Consider the following 15,537-nt stretch of genomic DNA (forward strand, 5'->3'; position numbering starts at 1 on the left):
CTCAGAGCTGTTCAATGTAGGAATGTCTCTAATGATCTAGAAACATATTGCCAAAGTGTTTATCTAAATTCTTACCTGATTGAAGTATGTAAGAATGTTGATTTCTCACTTCTATTAGCTTTATTGATCTGTCAAATTAGCAAATCCATTGTTTAACTAGAATTTCTTTGACTACATATAGTTTTATCAGCTTTACTTCTCAGCTGAGATTCTTAAGGGGGCAAATATGATCATATTGTGGCAATATATTGGACCTAGATAGAAGACAGAGACAGGGAAACCTGGTTAAAGAGCTATTGACATAACTCGAGCTGTGGACTATGAAAGACAGTGGCAGCAGGCATGGTGAGCAGTGGCTAGAACCGGAGTGCTTCAGTGCTGTGGCAATAAGAGCTAGGGAACTTCAGAGAGAATGAAGGGACTATGACAGTTGAGTAGAAACATACTGAATTATGAGAAAAATACAGAAGTGCATTCAGTGAAGTAAAATATAAAGATGTTTTAGAAGAAAATAATGAGTCTGTTTTGTGAAGACAATTGGCTTCTAAAAGGACAAGAAAACTATTATGTACTGGAGAGGCTCTAGCAAGGCACACACATTTGGTGACTTAATGTCTTTGGAAAAACAGGCATCAGCTGAAGCTACACAATTGGGCTCCCTCTGGAGACTCAGGACTGAGTGGGGGTGGTGGTACACACCTGGAGTCTAGCACATGGAAGTGGACCACGGAGGGTCAATTCAGAGCCAGTCCTTTCTACTGCAAGTATGAGCCTGGTGCTGGTCTGAGCTACATGAGCCCATCTCTAACCAAAGACTAAGGGTTCAACCCAACTTAGAGAAGAACAAAGACAAGAAACATAAGTACAATTCAGGAAGACAGGTAGAATACAGGGAAGAAGTTTTCTGATGATATTAGACTAGGTACTGTATCGTACCTGGATTATCTCATTCAATTCTAAGGACAAATACTGCTTCAAAGATCCAAATTATTCTCTTTAAATAGACCTGTTCAGCACCTGAATAACTAAGCACAAGTCACAGTGTTAACAAGGTGGAGCCAGCATGATGTCTTCTAAAAAAAGTCAGCATAATCCAGTGGTTTAGAAACCACAGGACATCAACTAATGGGCAATCATGACAATTTAGTGGTCTCTATCAAGGGTGTTACTGTGAAGCTTTTAGGGAAAAAAAATCCTAAAAAAAACTCCAATGAAAAGGAAAAACAAAAATTAGGATATAGTAGCACACGCCTGTGATGGTAGTACAAGGTCTTCCCTCTAAATCCGAGGTCATCTCCACCACCAGTGAACTGAAGGCTGGCCGGGGATGTGAGTCCCTGTCTCAAAATGAGGACATGAGAGAAGGGTGCTCTGGGCTGCACTGTGGGACCAGACAGACACATGTGGGTCTGCAGCTGTTACTTTGCTTTCATTGATAACAGTTTACACTAAACCCATTCAAAGCCTAACAGAAACGAATTAGGAAAGAAAGTTCACAGACTAAGGTAGGAGGGACCCTGAGAGAGATGGAAAAGAATCAATTACCTCAACTGGCTATCCTGAGAACAGTGGGCTCCAAAGACTGCAGCAGAATAAATCATGTCAATTCCTTCAACTTCCACTTTAATTTTCAGGGTAAGAGAGGTATACATGTATAGAATGCTCTTAATTTTTAAGTTTTTCACCAAATGTACTAATTATATTTAGTCCAACAATTTGTGTTTTGCTTAATTTAGAGTCTGGCTGAGAAAGCAACGCATGTAATTGATACAGCACTTTCACAGTGCTCACTGGAGTACCAGCTCCTCACTGGAACAAAGGATCCATTACGTAATCAAGAACATGGCTTCGGCTGTCTCTGTTCCTGAAGTAGCAGCATTTATCAAAGTGTGTTCTTTATGGGATATATACTCATCCTCCTCTAGGACATTCACAGAGCACAGTTACCCTCACAAAGTTCTGCCACGTTTTATAATAAAACAAAACTGTTAAGCTTTAATGAGCTCAGTGTTCCCCAAGTTCTCTAAATACAGAAAGCTTACCTGGCTCACTATTGCCTATAAAAACCTAAAACACAGGTAAGCAAACACAGCCCAGGGAAATCTCAATCACAAAGACAGTAACCAATAAACAGTTATTCCTCTGCCCTCATGTGAGTTTCTTGCTCTGAATTCAAAGCACCCACTCTACAATAAGTTTACAGTCATACAAGTATACAATCATTATTTATTATTTTCCTCTTGCTTTTACATTTACATCTTACTTTTGAGCTACACTGTGAGGTTCCTGACCTCAGGGATTATCTACTCTCCTTTGGCTGCTCGGCAATTCTGCTGACTTGTCCACCGAGCAAAGCAAACAACAGCTTTATGGCATTCCCAACAACTCACTCTGAAGTTTTGTGAACAGAACTTCAAGTTGTTTCAAACGCTATCACTGCCCACTGTCAGTCACTGGCAGTGTCACTGTTACCTACCACCATGTATTTGAGGATCTGTTCTCTTACTTCCATAAGGTGACTGGGTAAGTAAGACAGGAGAACTACTAACATAGTCTACCCAGTTGTAAAACTGGGAAGGAAGGCAAAACTACCTGGGAAAAGAGCTGGTATTTACCAGAGTGTTCTTTAAAGAACTTAACACTATGCAAGATAAAAATTCTGAAGGCAAGAATCAATAAAGCACAGGCAACAGCAGAATTCACTGCTGTCTTAGAATTTATGAAAGTTGTTACACCTCCTACTTTTGGAACTCGACACCTAAAGAGGCACTTATGGGACAGCAGACCCAACTGTACTCAGGCTAATTCTCTTTCTTCTAGGAACAACAATAAGGCCTTGGAGAATGGGCTTTAATTTATAACAAGAAAAAGTACAGTTCCTATTATAGGAGGACAAGACAGTACCAAGAGCTCCTGTCCTAGCTGGACCAGCATTAACTGAGCTCTGTTAAGTACACCTACACTTTAAATTCTCAACTGTTGTGTCACTATCAATTTCAAAGTATTCTTATCAACATAATTATGCTCAAAGAATCCTCACTCAACTTATTAGAACATATAATTATTACAAAATAAATGCTTAAATACATACATGAAATCTGAAATCCCCCCTCAGCATGGAACAAAGATCCTCTGCTACATCAGACATGCAGGGATGCAATGTAGCAACCAATCTTGCATAAAATGGGAGCAAATCCAACCTGCAAAAGTTACATGTGATATGTGTAAAAAGAAAGACATACCAGAAATAATTCACTTTAAAACTTAAACTTTCCCAGATTTACTCACATAGTAAATAGTTTGTTAAAAAGCTAATAATCATTCAGATATGCCAATTTATTGCCATTATGAAGTTTCTAAAGATTCAGTAAGCCTTGTAAAAGTGTATTAATAACCTGGCATTTTCCAGTCTGTTATTTCAACTAGGTTGTGATTTTGATACATGAAATACTATGTGAAGAAAATGCATTCTGACATGGCATAAACTTTTAATTATATAACTGCTCAGTAACAATACTTACAAACCTAAAGCCAACTTAAATACTGCAAATCAGAATTCTTTCAAACTGCTTCCTTTATTTATCCAGGGGTAAGTCATTTGGAAATCTCAGTTTCTGAAGTAAGAAAGTAACCAAGAACTAAAAATTATGTAAGATATTAACATAATATAAAAGTCCCAGCAGACTTTGTTCATCACAAACCCATGGGGCCCTCATTCCAACATCACTGTAGCCAGCAGCAGTGTGTGCCATCCATGCCACCGCCCCTCCACGACACAGCACTCTTCTCCATCAGTGTTTACTTAGTCCAGCACCTTAGGCAGCCGCTGCTGATCAGAGTCAACACAAGCTACAACTCACTTCACCCAGCACAGTTCTTATGGTGTAGACCTTGACTATTCATGCACTGCACACACATGCTGGAGGTTGGAAGCAGTAAGAGGAGAGTGAGTTAGGTGTTCCAGCTACACGGTCAACAGTGCAGGGATCATCAGTGCAGAGACGGGAAGTGAACGCTGCAAACACCAGTGCAAACTATGACAGCTGGATGTGCTGAGAACATAAAGAATCCTACAGTTCGTAAACACCCACATACACCCCTGGATTACTGATCAGGGTAGGAAACTGGTCGTTATCACTCTTCAGTGACACTGACAAAGGTGGCAGAGGAAAACTGTAGATACGGGGTTATGGGGAAAAAAGCACATTCAGGGCTCAAGTATTAAAAACTTGTTTCTTTCTTTGACCCCTGTATTTCTTTTAAAACTTTTATGTTAACATTTTGTTTTTAAACAAAACCTTTTCATAAGTGGTAGGATGCCCCTTAAATTCAGAATCTTTGCCATTATAAAAAGGGAAGAGGACTGTCTGTTCTTTAGTTAGGAAAATAAGTTATAAACAACACCACTTTATTCTAAACAAAACTTGAAGGCCAGAGAGATACTCAGTGAATTAAGGTATTTGCTGTCAAGTCAGGGAACCCAAATTCAATCCACATGACCCACATTAGTACAAAGAAAGAACCAATTCCCCCAAACTGTTCTCTTTTATTTATATATATATATATATATATAATATATATATATATATATGTAACTTAAATTTAAAAAAAAAACTTAAAAATTAAAAGAAGCCAGCATGGTAGAGCTAGTCCTAACCCTAATACACAGACATATATTATTCAACTTGTTGGTAGCAACAGCCTTTCTATGAGACGGCTATAGTCACCATGCCAGAAACAAGAAGACAGGTACAAGACTGTGGTAGCTATTTACTCATATCTAAATAAATTTTAAAAACCTATTTTAAAAGATTTGAAGGTGTTTTGAACACAACATTTATTATCAAACTTTAGATACTTATTTAAAGTATTTTAAAGGTTTATTTGTTGAAAGTTAAGCTTCTGCCATACAAAAAAGACATGATATGGGTCATATCATTCTCTGATAAAGTTACAGTACTAAGGATTCCTAAGATTGCTGCTGCTGCTGCTGCTGGAGTTTAAAAAAAAAAAATATCCTGGAGAGATGGCTCTATGGTTAAGAGCGCTCACTGTTATGCCAAGGACCCAGGCTTGGTTGCCAGCACCCACATAGAGGCTCACAACCACCGGTAACTCCAGTTACAAAGGATTAATTCCCTGACTTCCAATGGCTTATGTACACAAGCAGTATACACACGCGCACACATGTGCATACACTTACGCACACACATGCTCACACACGTGTGTGCTGAATGTATTTTGTATTTCAGATACTTAACTTTCAACAGATAAGCCTTTAAAATATACTAAAGCATCTCTATCTGAAATAAATACATACTTAAAAAAAAACCTGGAACAAATGAACTCTTAATTTTCTTTTATTAACCAGATGGATTTATACTAACTTGCATATTATAAATTCTCTGTAGGTTCTTTGTTTTCCATACTCATTTTAACAGCACATGGTTGTTTTCAACTAATAATCAATTGCCGGGTGCTAGAGAGATGGCTCATGCTTATGAGCACTGGCCACTCTTCCAGAGGACCAGGGTTCCACTCACAATCATCTGGTTCTCGAGACTCCAATGCTCACTTCTGACTTTTGAAGGCACCAAACACACATGGTGCAAACACATTTATGGTTGGCAAAAAAAAAAATTACTCATACACATAGATAAATGTAAAAAACTAATTAACTAATTCAAATATGGGAATTTAAACTAATCATCCATTCTCCTGACTCAAGAACTGAGGCCACAGAACAGAGCAACAAGCTAGAAGGGCCTGGTTAAGGCACTGTAAACAGTTCTTCTGTGATGGCCTCGGGGCCAACCTGACGACTCTTTTGTTCTCTCCAGGCACACTGGCATTCCTCTATCTCATTCGAAACCTTGGCCTTTCTCCTTCCTTTTGAGAAGAATATACTTTTCCAACACTCATGCTGTATCTTATTGCACCCAAGTCACTTAAAGAAACCCAGAGAATATCCCAGTGAATCTGCAAGTCCACCCTCTCTCTGCCCCTCCCGCCTCTTTTATCCTGACTTGGGACAGGACTCATTCATCTCTGGAGCAGCTGGGACCACAGTCCTACGCCACTAGGCCTGGCAAAGACTCAACCTCTACAGCACAATACAGTGCAAAAGAGACGACTCAGTTTTCTGAAAAAGAAATGAGAAATTACTTAAGATCCCTCTTCTCAAAGATGAATTCTAAATATTCTGATAGTGATGATTATTTTGTTAACCAACAGTTAACAATGAACAGTATAAAAACAATTCTTCTAAAACACTAAACCCTCAGCTGCATCACAGACTTACATACATACCACTAGCAGTTAATGATCAGCATTCAGTCACTAAGTTCAAGAAAAATGAAGACCAAGACCTCACAAGTGCTTGCTCCTGAGGAAAAGTCTTCCCGCAATTCAATTCACTAGTGAGTTAGCCTTCTAAAACAAATACCCCTCCCCCTTTGAAGGCAGAGTCCTCTGTATAGCTGGTCATAAACTTGTTAACTCTGTACATAGGGCTAGCTTTGAACTAAAAAACCTACTGCTTCAGCCTACCCCTTTTGATCCTCTTAAAAAGTTTTGAAAAAAAATTAATGTTGAAAGCTATTAACTGTATATATTCTCAAAGCTGCTTTGGAAAACATTGACTTTGAAAGAATACTGTTAGAGCTTCATTTAAAAAGTGGAGGAACTCTGAGTTGCAGAGAATTTTCTTAGCATGTGTAAGACCCCAGATTTGATTCTCAACATTGCAGAACAATTTTACCACAGAAAACATTACAATGGGTGCAACAAGAACGTTTAGTGGGAAAGAGCATTTGCCACCAAGTTCAACAACTCCAGCTTGATCCTGAAACCCAGGAGGTGGAAGGAGGAACAACTCTCACAAGCTGTCCTATACCTTCATATGGCGTACCCAGGCTACATGTAAATACACACACACACACACACACACACACACACACACACACACACAGAGTGTACACTCACAATTAAAAGATAATACTAACGTAGAATATGATTCCACAATGACAAAATATAATAAACACTAGGGTCATTTTCTCTGGAAACCACAACCAAGTCAATTGGTAGTTTTCTTTCTATAGTGCTGACATTCTAAATAAAACAGCGCCACCACGTGGTATAGTTTGCTAATAGAGTTAAAGGAGAAAGCAAAACAAAACCAGAAACAAATCTCTCATTCTTTCCATTTTAAATTTAGTGAGTATAGAGTCCCAATCTGAAAGTATCATGAAAAATATCAAAAACCAGCTGGGCCTTTAATTCTAAAACTCGTAGGCAGAGGCAGGTAGACCTCTATGAGTTTAAGGTCAGCCTGGTCTACACAGTGAGTTCCAGGACAGCCAAGGCTACAGAAAGACCCTGTATGGGACAAAACCCACTCCAGAACCAAGTGCACACTTCACACATAGAGCTGTGTTTGCATCACCCCATGGAGAGTCTGCACATTTCTCTCTCAATACTGGGCTAACTCTATGTGGAGTCACAGTCATTATAAGAACATACACAGCAGCAGTAATTAAAACAAGGAAAGGTTTTTGAGGTACTTTTCCTGATTCTCACTTTAATCTCAAAATCTACCTCAGTTAAAGACCTTCAGGATGATGAATGCTACATAACTTGATCTGGGTGGCAGACACATATGGATACTTAAAGATTAAGTACTTCATGTAAAAATTTCTATTTTTATCTGAATGTGATGTGGCTATTACAAATAAATAACAACAAAAACACTGCATATTTGCAAATTTACATATTTTTACAGAAAGGATTCAAGTGCAGGGTCATGATAGGAAATGGGCTAATTTTGAAAGCATGCTGCTACAGGGAAGAAGTCAGGTATAAGAGCCATTTATTGTATGATTCTACTTTAAAGAATTGTTCAATACAGACAATTTTTGTTTGTCTTTTTATATTTGCCAGCCATAGCTTTACATTTTTAATGATTTATTTCTTTTTATTTAATGAGCATTGACATATCTGTGTGAGGGTGTCAGATCCCCTGGAACTGGAATTACAGATAGTTGTGAGCTGCCATTTGGTTGCTGGGAATTTAATCTGGGTCCTCTAGTAGAGCAGACAATGTTCTTAGGTGCTAAGCCATCTCTCCAGACCCAACACTTCTTATTTAAAAGGGAAAAGAGGAATAAAAGTCATTGGAGGTTCGGCATTTTCCTCAACAAAGTACACACTGGAGGACAGCTAAGCTCACTGCCAAGACCCCCATATAATCCTTGGATTTACACAGGCATAGCTAGTAAAATAACTAGTAAATGACCTATTCATTACTAGTCTCACTAGCAGACCTTTAGCCTGGTTATGTTAGATGAGAGGAATCCCAGCCACAGTAAGGAACAGACATACTCTGTGAGAGCCCACCTTCTCAGGGAATATGATGAAGAAGAGTCATAGAAGGGAGGAGTCCTTAGGACAGGGTGCTGAAGAAGAGATATGCATGGATGGTTAAGGAAGCCAGGATTCTAAAAACACAGTAAAAGACAGCTTTCTTGCCATTCCTTTCAAGGGAGTTCAAGCCAACACTATATGGTCCAGCTCAAAAAGTGACTTTTCATCCCTAGCACTTCTTTCTCAGCCCAGAATACTCTAACCGTCTTATAGTAAACCCTATGCCTGTGTTCCTTCCCTTTCCCTGTCTGTCTTTCTCTATGTCTATCTGTCTCTGCCCCCCCCACAGAGAGAGAAAGAGAGAGAGAGAGAGAGAGAGAGAGAGAGCGAGAGAGAACTTTTAAAGGGTACCAATTATCTCTCTTATTCAAGAAATAGTTTCCAAATGAATGGCAATGAAGAAACCAAGCCATGAATGACAGGTCTTGAGTTTACTGTATAGTTCAGGTTAGCCTCAAACTTGGAGCAAACCTCACAGCCTCTCAAGTTCTAGGCTTATAGGCTACAACACCCAGCTATGTACAGTTCAAAACCAGTTCTTAGTATTAGAGATGTGCAAAATTCAAAGCTCGTGTCCTGTCTCCTGAAAAGCTGAATACACCTGATTTCTTCCATGAAGACTTGCCAGAAGGACCCTAAAGAGTACTTACACTTGCACAAGGGAACAAGAGCAGCTGTTCAGCAAGACAGCTACTGTACTAAGGCTTACAAGGTAAGTCACCATTCCCAATAAAAAACAAAGGAATCCCTTTCAGGGTGGAGAAAATAGAGTATTCAGCTGGTCACACTACAGAAGTCACTCTACACATACCAGGATTTTACCAGAGAAATTAAGAATTAAGATTGACTCTGAAAACAAACACAAGCTGCATAAAAACGGGCATTAAAACTAAACTTGTCCCATAACTTTATAACTTCGGATGTCAGGCATTCTGCTAAGTGCTAGAGATAAAGTAGTAAATATGGCCCCCTTCCTGAGGCTGACAGTGTCCAGAACAATACCCTCCATACACAGGCAGGAGGCCAAGGACGGAATAGTGCTGTGCTATGGCTTGAGGCCAAGATCTTTCCAGTCTCTGTGGACAGACTGCTATCTGTCTCCCACCCTCCTTCCCACTCCTCCTCTGTACAGCTAACCCTGGGTATTCCTACCACACAGCTCTGCTTCCTCACTCCTCCTCTGTACAGCTAACCCTGGGTATTCCTACCACACAGCTCTGCTTCCTCATTCCTCCTCTGTACAGCTAACCCTGGGTACTCCTACTACACAGCTCTGCTTCCTCACTCCTCTGTACAGCTAACCCTGGGTATTCCTACTCCTCACTCCTCCTTTGTACAGCTAACCCTGGGTACACCTACCACACAGCTCTGCTTTCACAGCACCTTCATCATCAGCTGCCTCAGACTGAATCCTCAAATTCCACTTGCTCTGTATTTCAAAAGCTTCTCTCTTCTTGGTAATGAAACTAAGAATTATTTATCCATTTTCCCTACAAATTGTAAGCTCTATACAAATACAAAGATAAAATCAATCTGTTCACTATTCTATTGTATCCTCTGTAATAATCACAGCATATAGCTGACCTTAATTATTTAATGATTAGATTTTAGAAAATGCTTTCATCTTTCTATGTTTAAGTAGACAACATAAATTATTATATTAAACATTTAAGGTAATATTAGACTATGAAGTCCACTTCTCAGAGTTTTAAGATGTGGCACTATTTTTTAAGCAGGAGTTTAAGTATCTCAGGCCTGGAACATTCTAGCATCTGAGGATGATCCTGAGCTTCTGTTCCTCCAGGCTTTTTCTCTCAAGTGCTAGGATTACAAGTCTGTACCACTATGCCCAATCTACATGCATCCTTTTTCTTTCTTTCACATTTTTTTCTTTCCTCTAAACCAGTAGTTCTCCACTTTCCTAAGGCTGCAACCCTTTAATACAATTTCTCAAGTTATGATGATCCCCAACCATAAAATTATTTTCATTGCAACTTTATAACTGTAACTTTGCTATTGTTATGAATCATAATGTAAACCTGGTTTTGGACAGTCTTAGGTAACCACTGTGAAAAGGTTATTAGACCCCTGAAGGGATTTTGACCCACAGGTTAAGAATGCTACTCTAAACTTGTCAATTCCTCCTCTTTTCAAGTCTAGGTTTCTAGCAGAATTGAACTATTGGAACCCAGGGGCTTTACAGATAAATTTCACTCTGAAAGAACAGACAATAGGACTTGGGAGTTGGCTCACTTGGTTGAATGCCTGCTGCACAAACATGAGCTTGAGCTTCCCTTGGCACTCATGTAAGCAAATGGGTGCCTTAGGATCTTTCTCTTTCTCAAATTTGGGTGGAGGCACCAGTAAAAGAAAGAAGTCGGTCTTTTATAGGTAAACCACATCACTGCATGATTTCTTTTGTTCTATAACATTTTTATTTTACAAAGTGATTTATTGTTATATTATAAAAATAAGTCTACATAATTATTGATAAATGTCTTCAATCAAATGAAAACAATAAAAAAGCATAAAAACAAGCATTCCTTTCTGTAAGGTAAAATCATTTGAGATAATTCACTCAAGTGGGCTGGTATGCCAGCTTTAATGGGAAAGGTGTTTGTCACCAAGCCTGATAACCAGGGTTCAGTCCCCAGGACCTATATAGCAGGAGGAGAAAACCAACTCTCTGGCTGTCTTCTGATCGCCACATGTACACCGTAACAAGCATGTGAATGTGCACACATACACCAAACAGAATAGAGAGTAAAATGCAATTATGTAAATGTATATATAGATTTCTAAAGCAATCCAAGATATTGGGAGAAAACGTTGAATTTTCAGCAATTCAAGGTGTCTCTATATTATATTAACTCTATTTTCATCTGTATGAACACAGACGCTCACAGTAAATAAAGCCTTACTATTGGACAACGTTTTCTCCTGGCTTGCACATAAGATAAGGGTACACATAATCAGTAGCTCCTTAGATTTGATAAAGTATATGATTTCAAATGTTACAGCCATAGACAACATGAAGCCATCTTTCTAAATTATATTAATCATTACTGTCACAGTTAGAATTCCTTCTCTATCCATGCTCCTCCTAACACTGCTGGAGAGCTATCTCCGAGGTTAATGGCAGTGGTTAAGGACCTGGGCTCGATCCCGTGCATCCATCTAAGGCAGCTCAACACCATGTCTGGCTCCAGCTGCGAGAGATCCAGCACCCTCCTCCGGCCTAGACGGGTAGCAGATGCACACAGCAGCCAGGCGTGCCATTAAAACACCCACAACCCACGGTAAGGAAAAGTAACTTTTTAAAGATAAAAAGTAAAGATTTGGTTTCAATGAGAAACTTTAGTAGTACTGAAGTAACTCTAGTTTCTATGTATCAATGGACTAGAAAGTCTTCAATAAAATCCCTCAAAATCCTTATCTGTGGAGGCAAGAACCAATGTTGTATGGCTATACTATAAACTATCATAGCAGTTGACATATTTCCTTTCCTTTTGGATTAATTTCTTTCATTCTATTTAACATGCATGAGTATTTTGAGTACATATATGCCTAGTGCCCACCAATGTCATAGCACGAAGAGCACTAGATTAGGTCCTATGAAACTGGAGTTAGACATTTACAAGTTACCTTGTAAATGCTGGGAATAAAACCTGGGTCCTCCTCTGGAGAACAAGTCCACTAACCACTGAGTCATCTCAAGTCTCAACAAACTTCCTAATTTCATTGAACAGAAATGACCAGGCACAGTGACCACACCTATATATGATCCTACTGTCCAGAAGTTTAGAGCAGAAAAAACTCAAAGTTGGGGCAGACTGGGCCATGTAAAGAGCTCTGAGGTCTCAATACTTAAGTTCTTTCTCATAAAAGAAGAAAAGAATAATGCAGTAACAGAAACGAGCTTCCTTCTGAAAGGTACAGAGTAACAAAATAGTCAAAGTTCTCTCTGCTCTTTGTAACTCAGTGTCAGTTACTAACACCACCAGCATGATGGAGCTTTCAATTTTACTGAGTGAAATGTCTACACAGGATATCTCTTCTCTGACATTAGAGCTCAAACAACTTGAACATTTTCATGTAAGCCTAAGAGTTACATATACTAAATTACCATCATATCTATACAAAAATAAAAGCTCTTCCAAAAAGCTACAAAATGTATTTTATGTTTCCCCTTAGAAGGGAAAATAGAAACCAATTAATTGCCTCCAGTCATTAAGTTTATTATTTAGGGGTTTTCTGTTGCTGTTTCATTTTTTTCACTCATTTGTTTTTTGGGACAGGCTCTCTCCATTGCCCTGGTTGTCCTAGATATTACACACAGACCAAGCTGACCTTGAACTGAACTGCCTGCTTCTGCCTCCTCACAGGGACCTGTCTGACTCAGCCTCAGGTGCTATGGTTAAAGATGGCTACCATCACACCTGGCCACTTTCTCTTTTCTTTTTTTTTTTTGGGGGGGGGTTCTTTTTTTCGGAGCTGGGGACCGAACCCAGGGCCTTGCGCTTCCTAGGCAAGCGCTCTACCACTGAGCTAAATCCCCAACCCCCACTTTCTCTTTTCTTTTCGCTTTGTTTCACTTTGTTTTATTTTTATGTTTTGAGAAAGGATCTCACTGAGTAGCCCTGACTGATCTGGAGCTCGCTATACAGACCAGGCTGACCCGCAGCTCATAGAGTTCCACCTGCCTCGGCCTGAGTGTGCTCAGAGTACAGCATGTGCCACTGACCCCAGCCTGTTTTGTTTCCTGAGGGAAGAGTTTCACCTGCACACATAGGCTAGGCTGTCTTCAACTGCTTACTCCACCTGCTTCAGCCTCCTCTGAGTGTTGGTTATAGCATGTAGCACCACACACAGCAAGTTATTTTATTATTACTTTATCTTAAAATAGCATGTAAATACTAGAAGAAATACCTCCATCAGAACAAGACAAAAATTAATAAGATACTAGAAAATATGCTAATGTAATGCCTGTTGAGCTAATAAAACTAAGTCAAGTGACCATTTTAAAGAAATAATTCAGTAAGAATGCTGATCTTACATTACTATGTTACTATTCAAATACTGACCTTTGCCTAGGAACTATGAAGAGCGCCCGAACCAACTTCTTCCTGTTTGCCTTTGTGTTCATGTTCATGCAAAAGTCCATGGCTGCCTAAAGAAGAAAAAAATTTTCTTAAAAAAAAAAAATCCTCGACTTAGCTACTGAAAGTAGCTATTGTTTTGTTTTTTTTTTTTGTTTTTTGTTTTTTTTTTCCGGAGCTGGGGACTGAACCCAGGGCCTTGCGCTTGCTAGGCAAGCGCTCTACCACTGAGCTAAATCCCCAACCCCCCAAAACAGTTTTAAGACACTAGTATTATAAACAATAAGCACATCCCAAACTACAACATTAAGTCCTATCAAAATATACATTCCTACTTTTAAAAACATGCAACTTTGTGTTGAGAACAGAACTTAAAGGTAGCTTCCAAACCTACCGTGAGTAATTTGGCAAGTAACTTTAAATTCAATCTATGCCTGAAACAAGTAAGTAAGAGCTAGAATAAGGAGTCTGTGCTGTAATCCAGTGGCAGAATGCTTGCTTCGTATATGTGTGGCCCTGGGTCACATCAGGAATACTTGGCCTAAGTAAAGAAAGCTACTAGTTCTACTAAGGACAACCAAAACACAGTATTTAGGAACAAATTTCATCAATGTCTTAGATCTAATAAAAACATAAAAAGAAAAACAAGAAAGATTAACACTCTAGAAAGTTCCTGAAAACAGAAACATGAGTTAGCTGGTACAGTTGCCCAATGTATCTATCCACAAGGAGATTGGCTCCAGAAATCTCCCAGAATATGCAAAATTACAGGTGCTCAAATTGTTTATGTAAAATAGTATAGTTTTTGCATGTAACTTGGGTTCCTCTTCCCATATACTCTAAGTCATCTCTAGATTCTGACAGTAACAAAATGTTTCATAATTAATGCATGCTTTATGAATAGGTAATGATGACGAACTAAACAGTGTGTGTATGTGTTCAGAACAGATGCAGTTTCCTCCCAAACTATACTTACTATCTGTGGTCGGTAGATAGAACCAGTAAATAGGGAGGGATGCCTATACTGATCCTGCATTATCTAGCTAAAGGAATTTCGGAAAAACAACTTTTCGTGTACCTCTGTCTGTCCCGGAACTTACCCTGTAGATCAGGCTGGCACTGAATGCAGCCTCCCTCTGCCTCCTGAGTGCATGGTGACTAAAGGTCTAGATAAGACTGTTCTTACCATCAGTATCAAAGGCCAGTTGGACACACACAGGAAGCTGTGTTAAGAGTGTTCTACATGGGGACTGGCAAGATGGCCAGCAGGATAAGGCACTTTCTACTCAGCTTGACAACCTGAGTTTAATTCCCTAGACCTAATGTACAAAGAGAATCAACTCCCTTAAAGACATCCTCTGAACTCCCGACAGTGCTCTAGCACCACCCCCACACAATAAATAAATGTAATAAAAATTTGAATGATGTTCCATGTATCAGAAGCTAAATACAGAATGTCAATATAGTACACACAGGGTTTATGTGAAATGAATGGAAACACTGAGTTGAATACTCAAGACAGCAGAGTAGCAAATTCCAGGCCAGTTAGTGTCTGCCACATAAGGACAAATGGGAAGCAAGTAAGGTTGGTTATGTGTGTTTGTTGTATGACAATCCATTAAGCAGCTTTTGAAGAACTTGTTTCAAATGACCAAATAAATAAAATAAAGCTCAATTCAATAATCACTGTTTTACTTTGAACAAAGATAAATTTTTCTGATCATCAAATTCACAGGGGGAAGTGAATGTCAAAACTCACAGGAGTCTCTTGAGAATACTTTGAGGTAAATTATATATAGATAAATATACAATTGTACACATAGAATTATAAGCTAGGAGACAAACTAACAAGTCAAAGGTGAACTGCTTATGAGTGACTATAGCAAAAGTAAGTCACCGTGAAGGAGACGGCGCATGAACCAAGGAGGCTCGCAATGCACTTGACGGACACTGAGTAACCCACGTCTAGTGACTGCGCAGTTCTCCATCGGCATATTTCAGAACATTAACACAATAA

At 39.1% G+C, this 15,537-nt stretch overlaps 1 protein-coding gene across 10 annotated transcripts in view; it reads right to left on the reverse strand.

Moving 5' to 3' along the window:
- Upf2 (UPF2, regulator of nonsense mediated mRNA decay) overlaps positions 1–15,537 on the reverse strand; it is a 110,499-nt gene that overhangs the window by 57,408 nt on the left and 37,554 nt on the right. For 9 of the 10 annotated variants that reach the window (NM_001108421.2, NM_001443838.1, XM_087591162.1 and 6 more), the window contains 2 exon segments: positions 3,092–3,200; positions 13,506–13,591. In NM_001108421.2, the coding sequence (NP_001101891.2) occupies positions 3,092–3,200; positions 13,506–13,591 (195 nt within the window). 10 annotated transcript variants of the gene reach the window in all.

This window comes from Rattus norvegicus, chromosome 17 (genome assembly GCF_021556685.1).
Source record: "Rattus norvegicus strain SHRSP/BbbUtx chromosome 17, alternate assembly SHRSP_T2T, whole genome shotgun sequence".
NCBI lineage: Eukaryota > Metazoa > Chordata > Mammalia > Rodentia > Muridae > Rattus > Rattus norvegicus.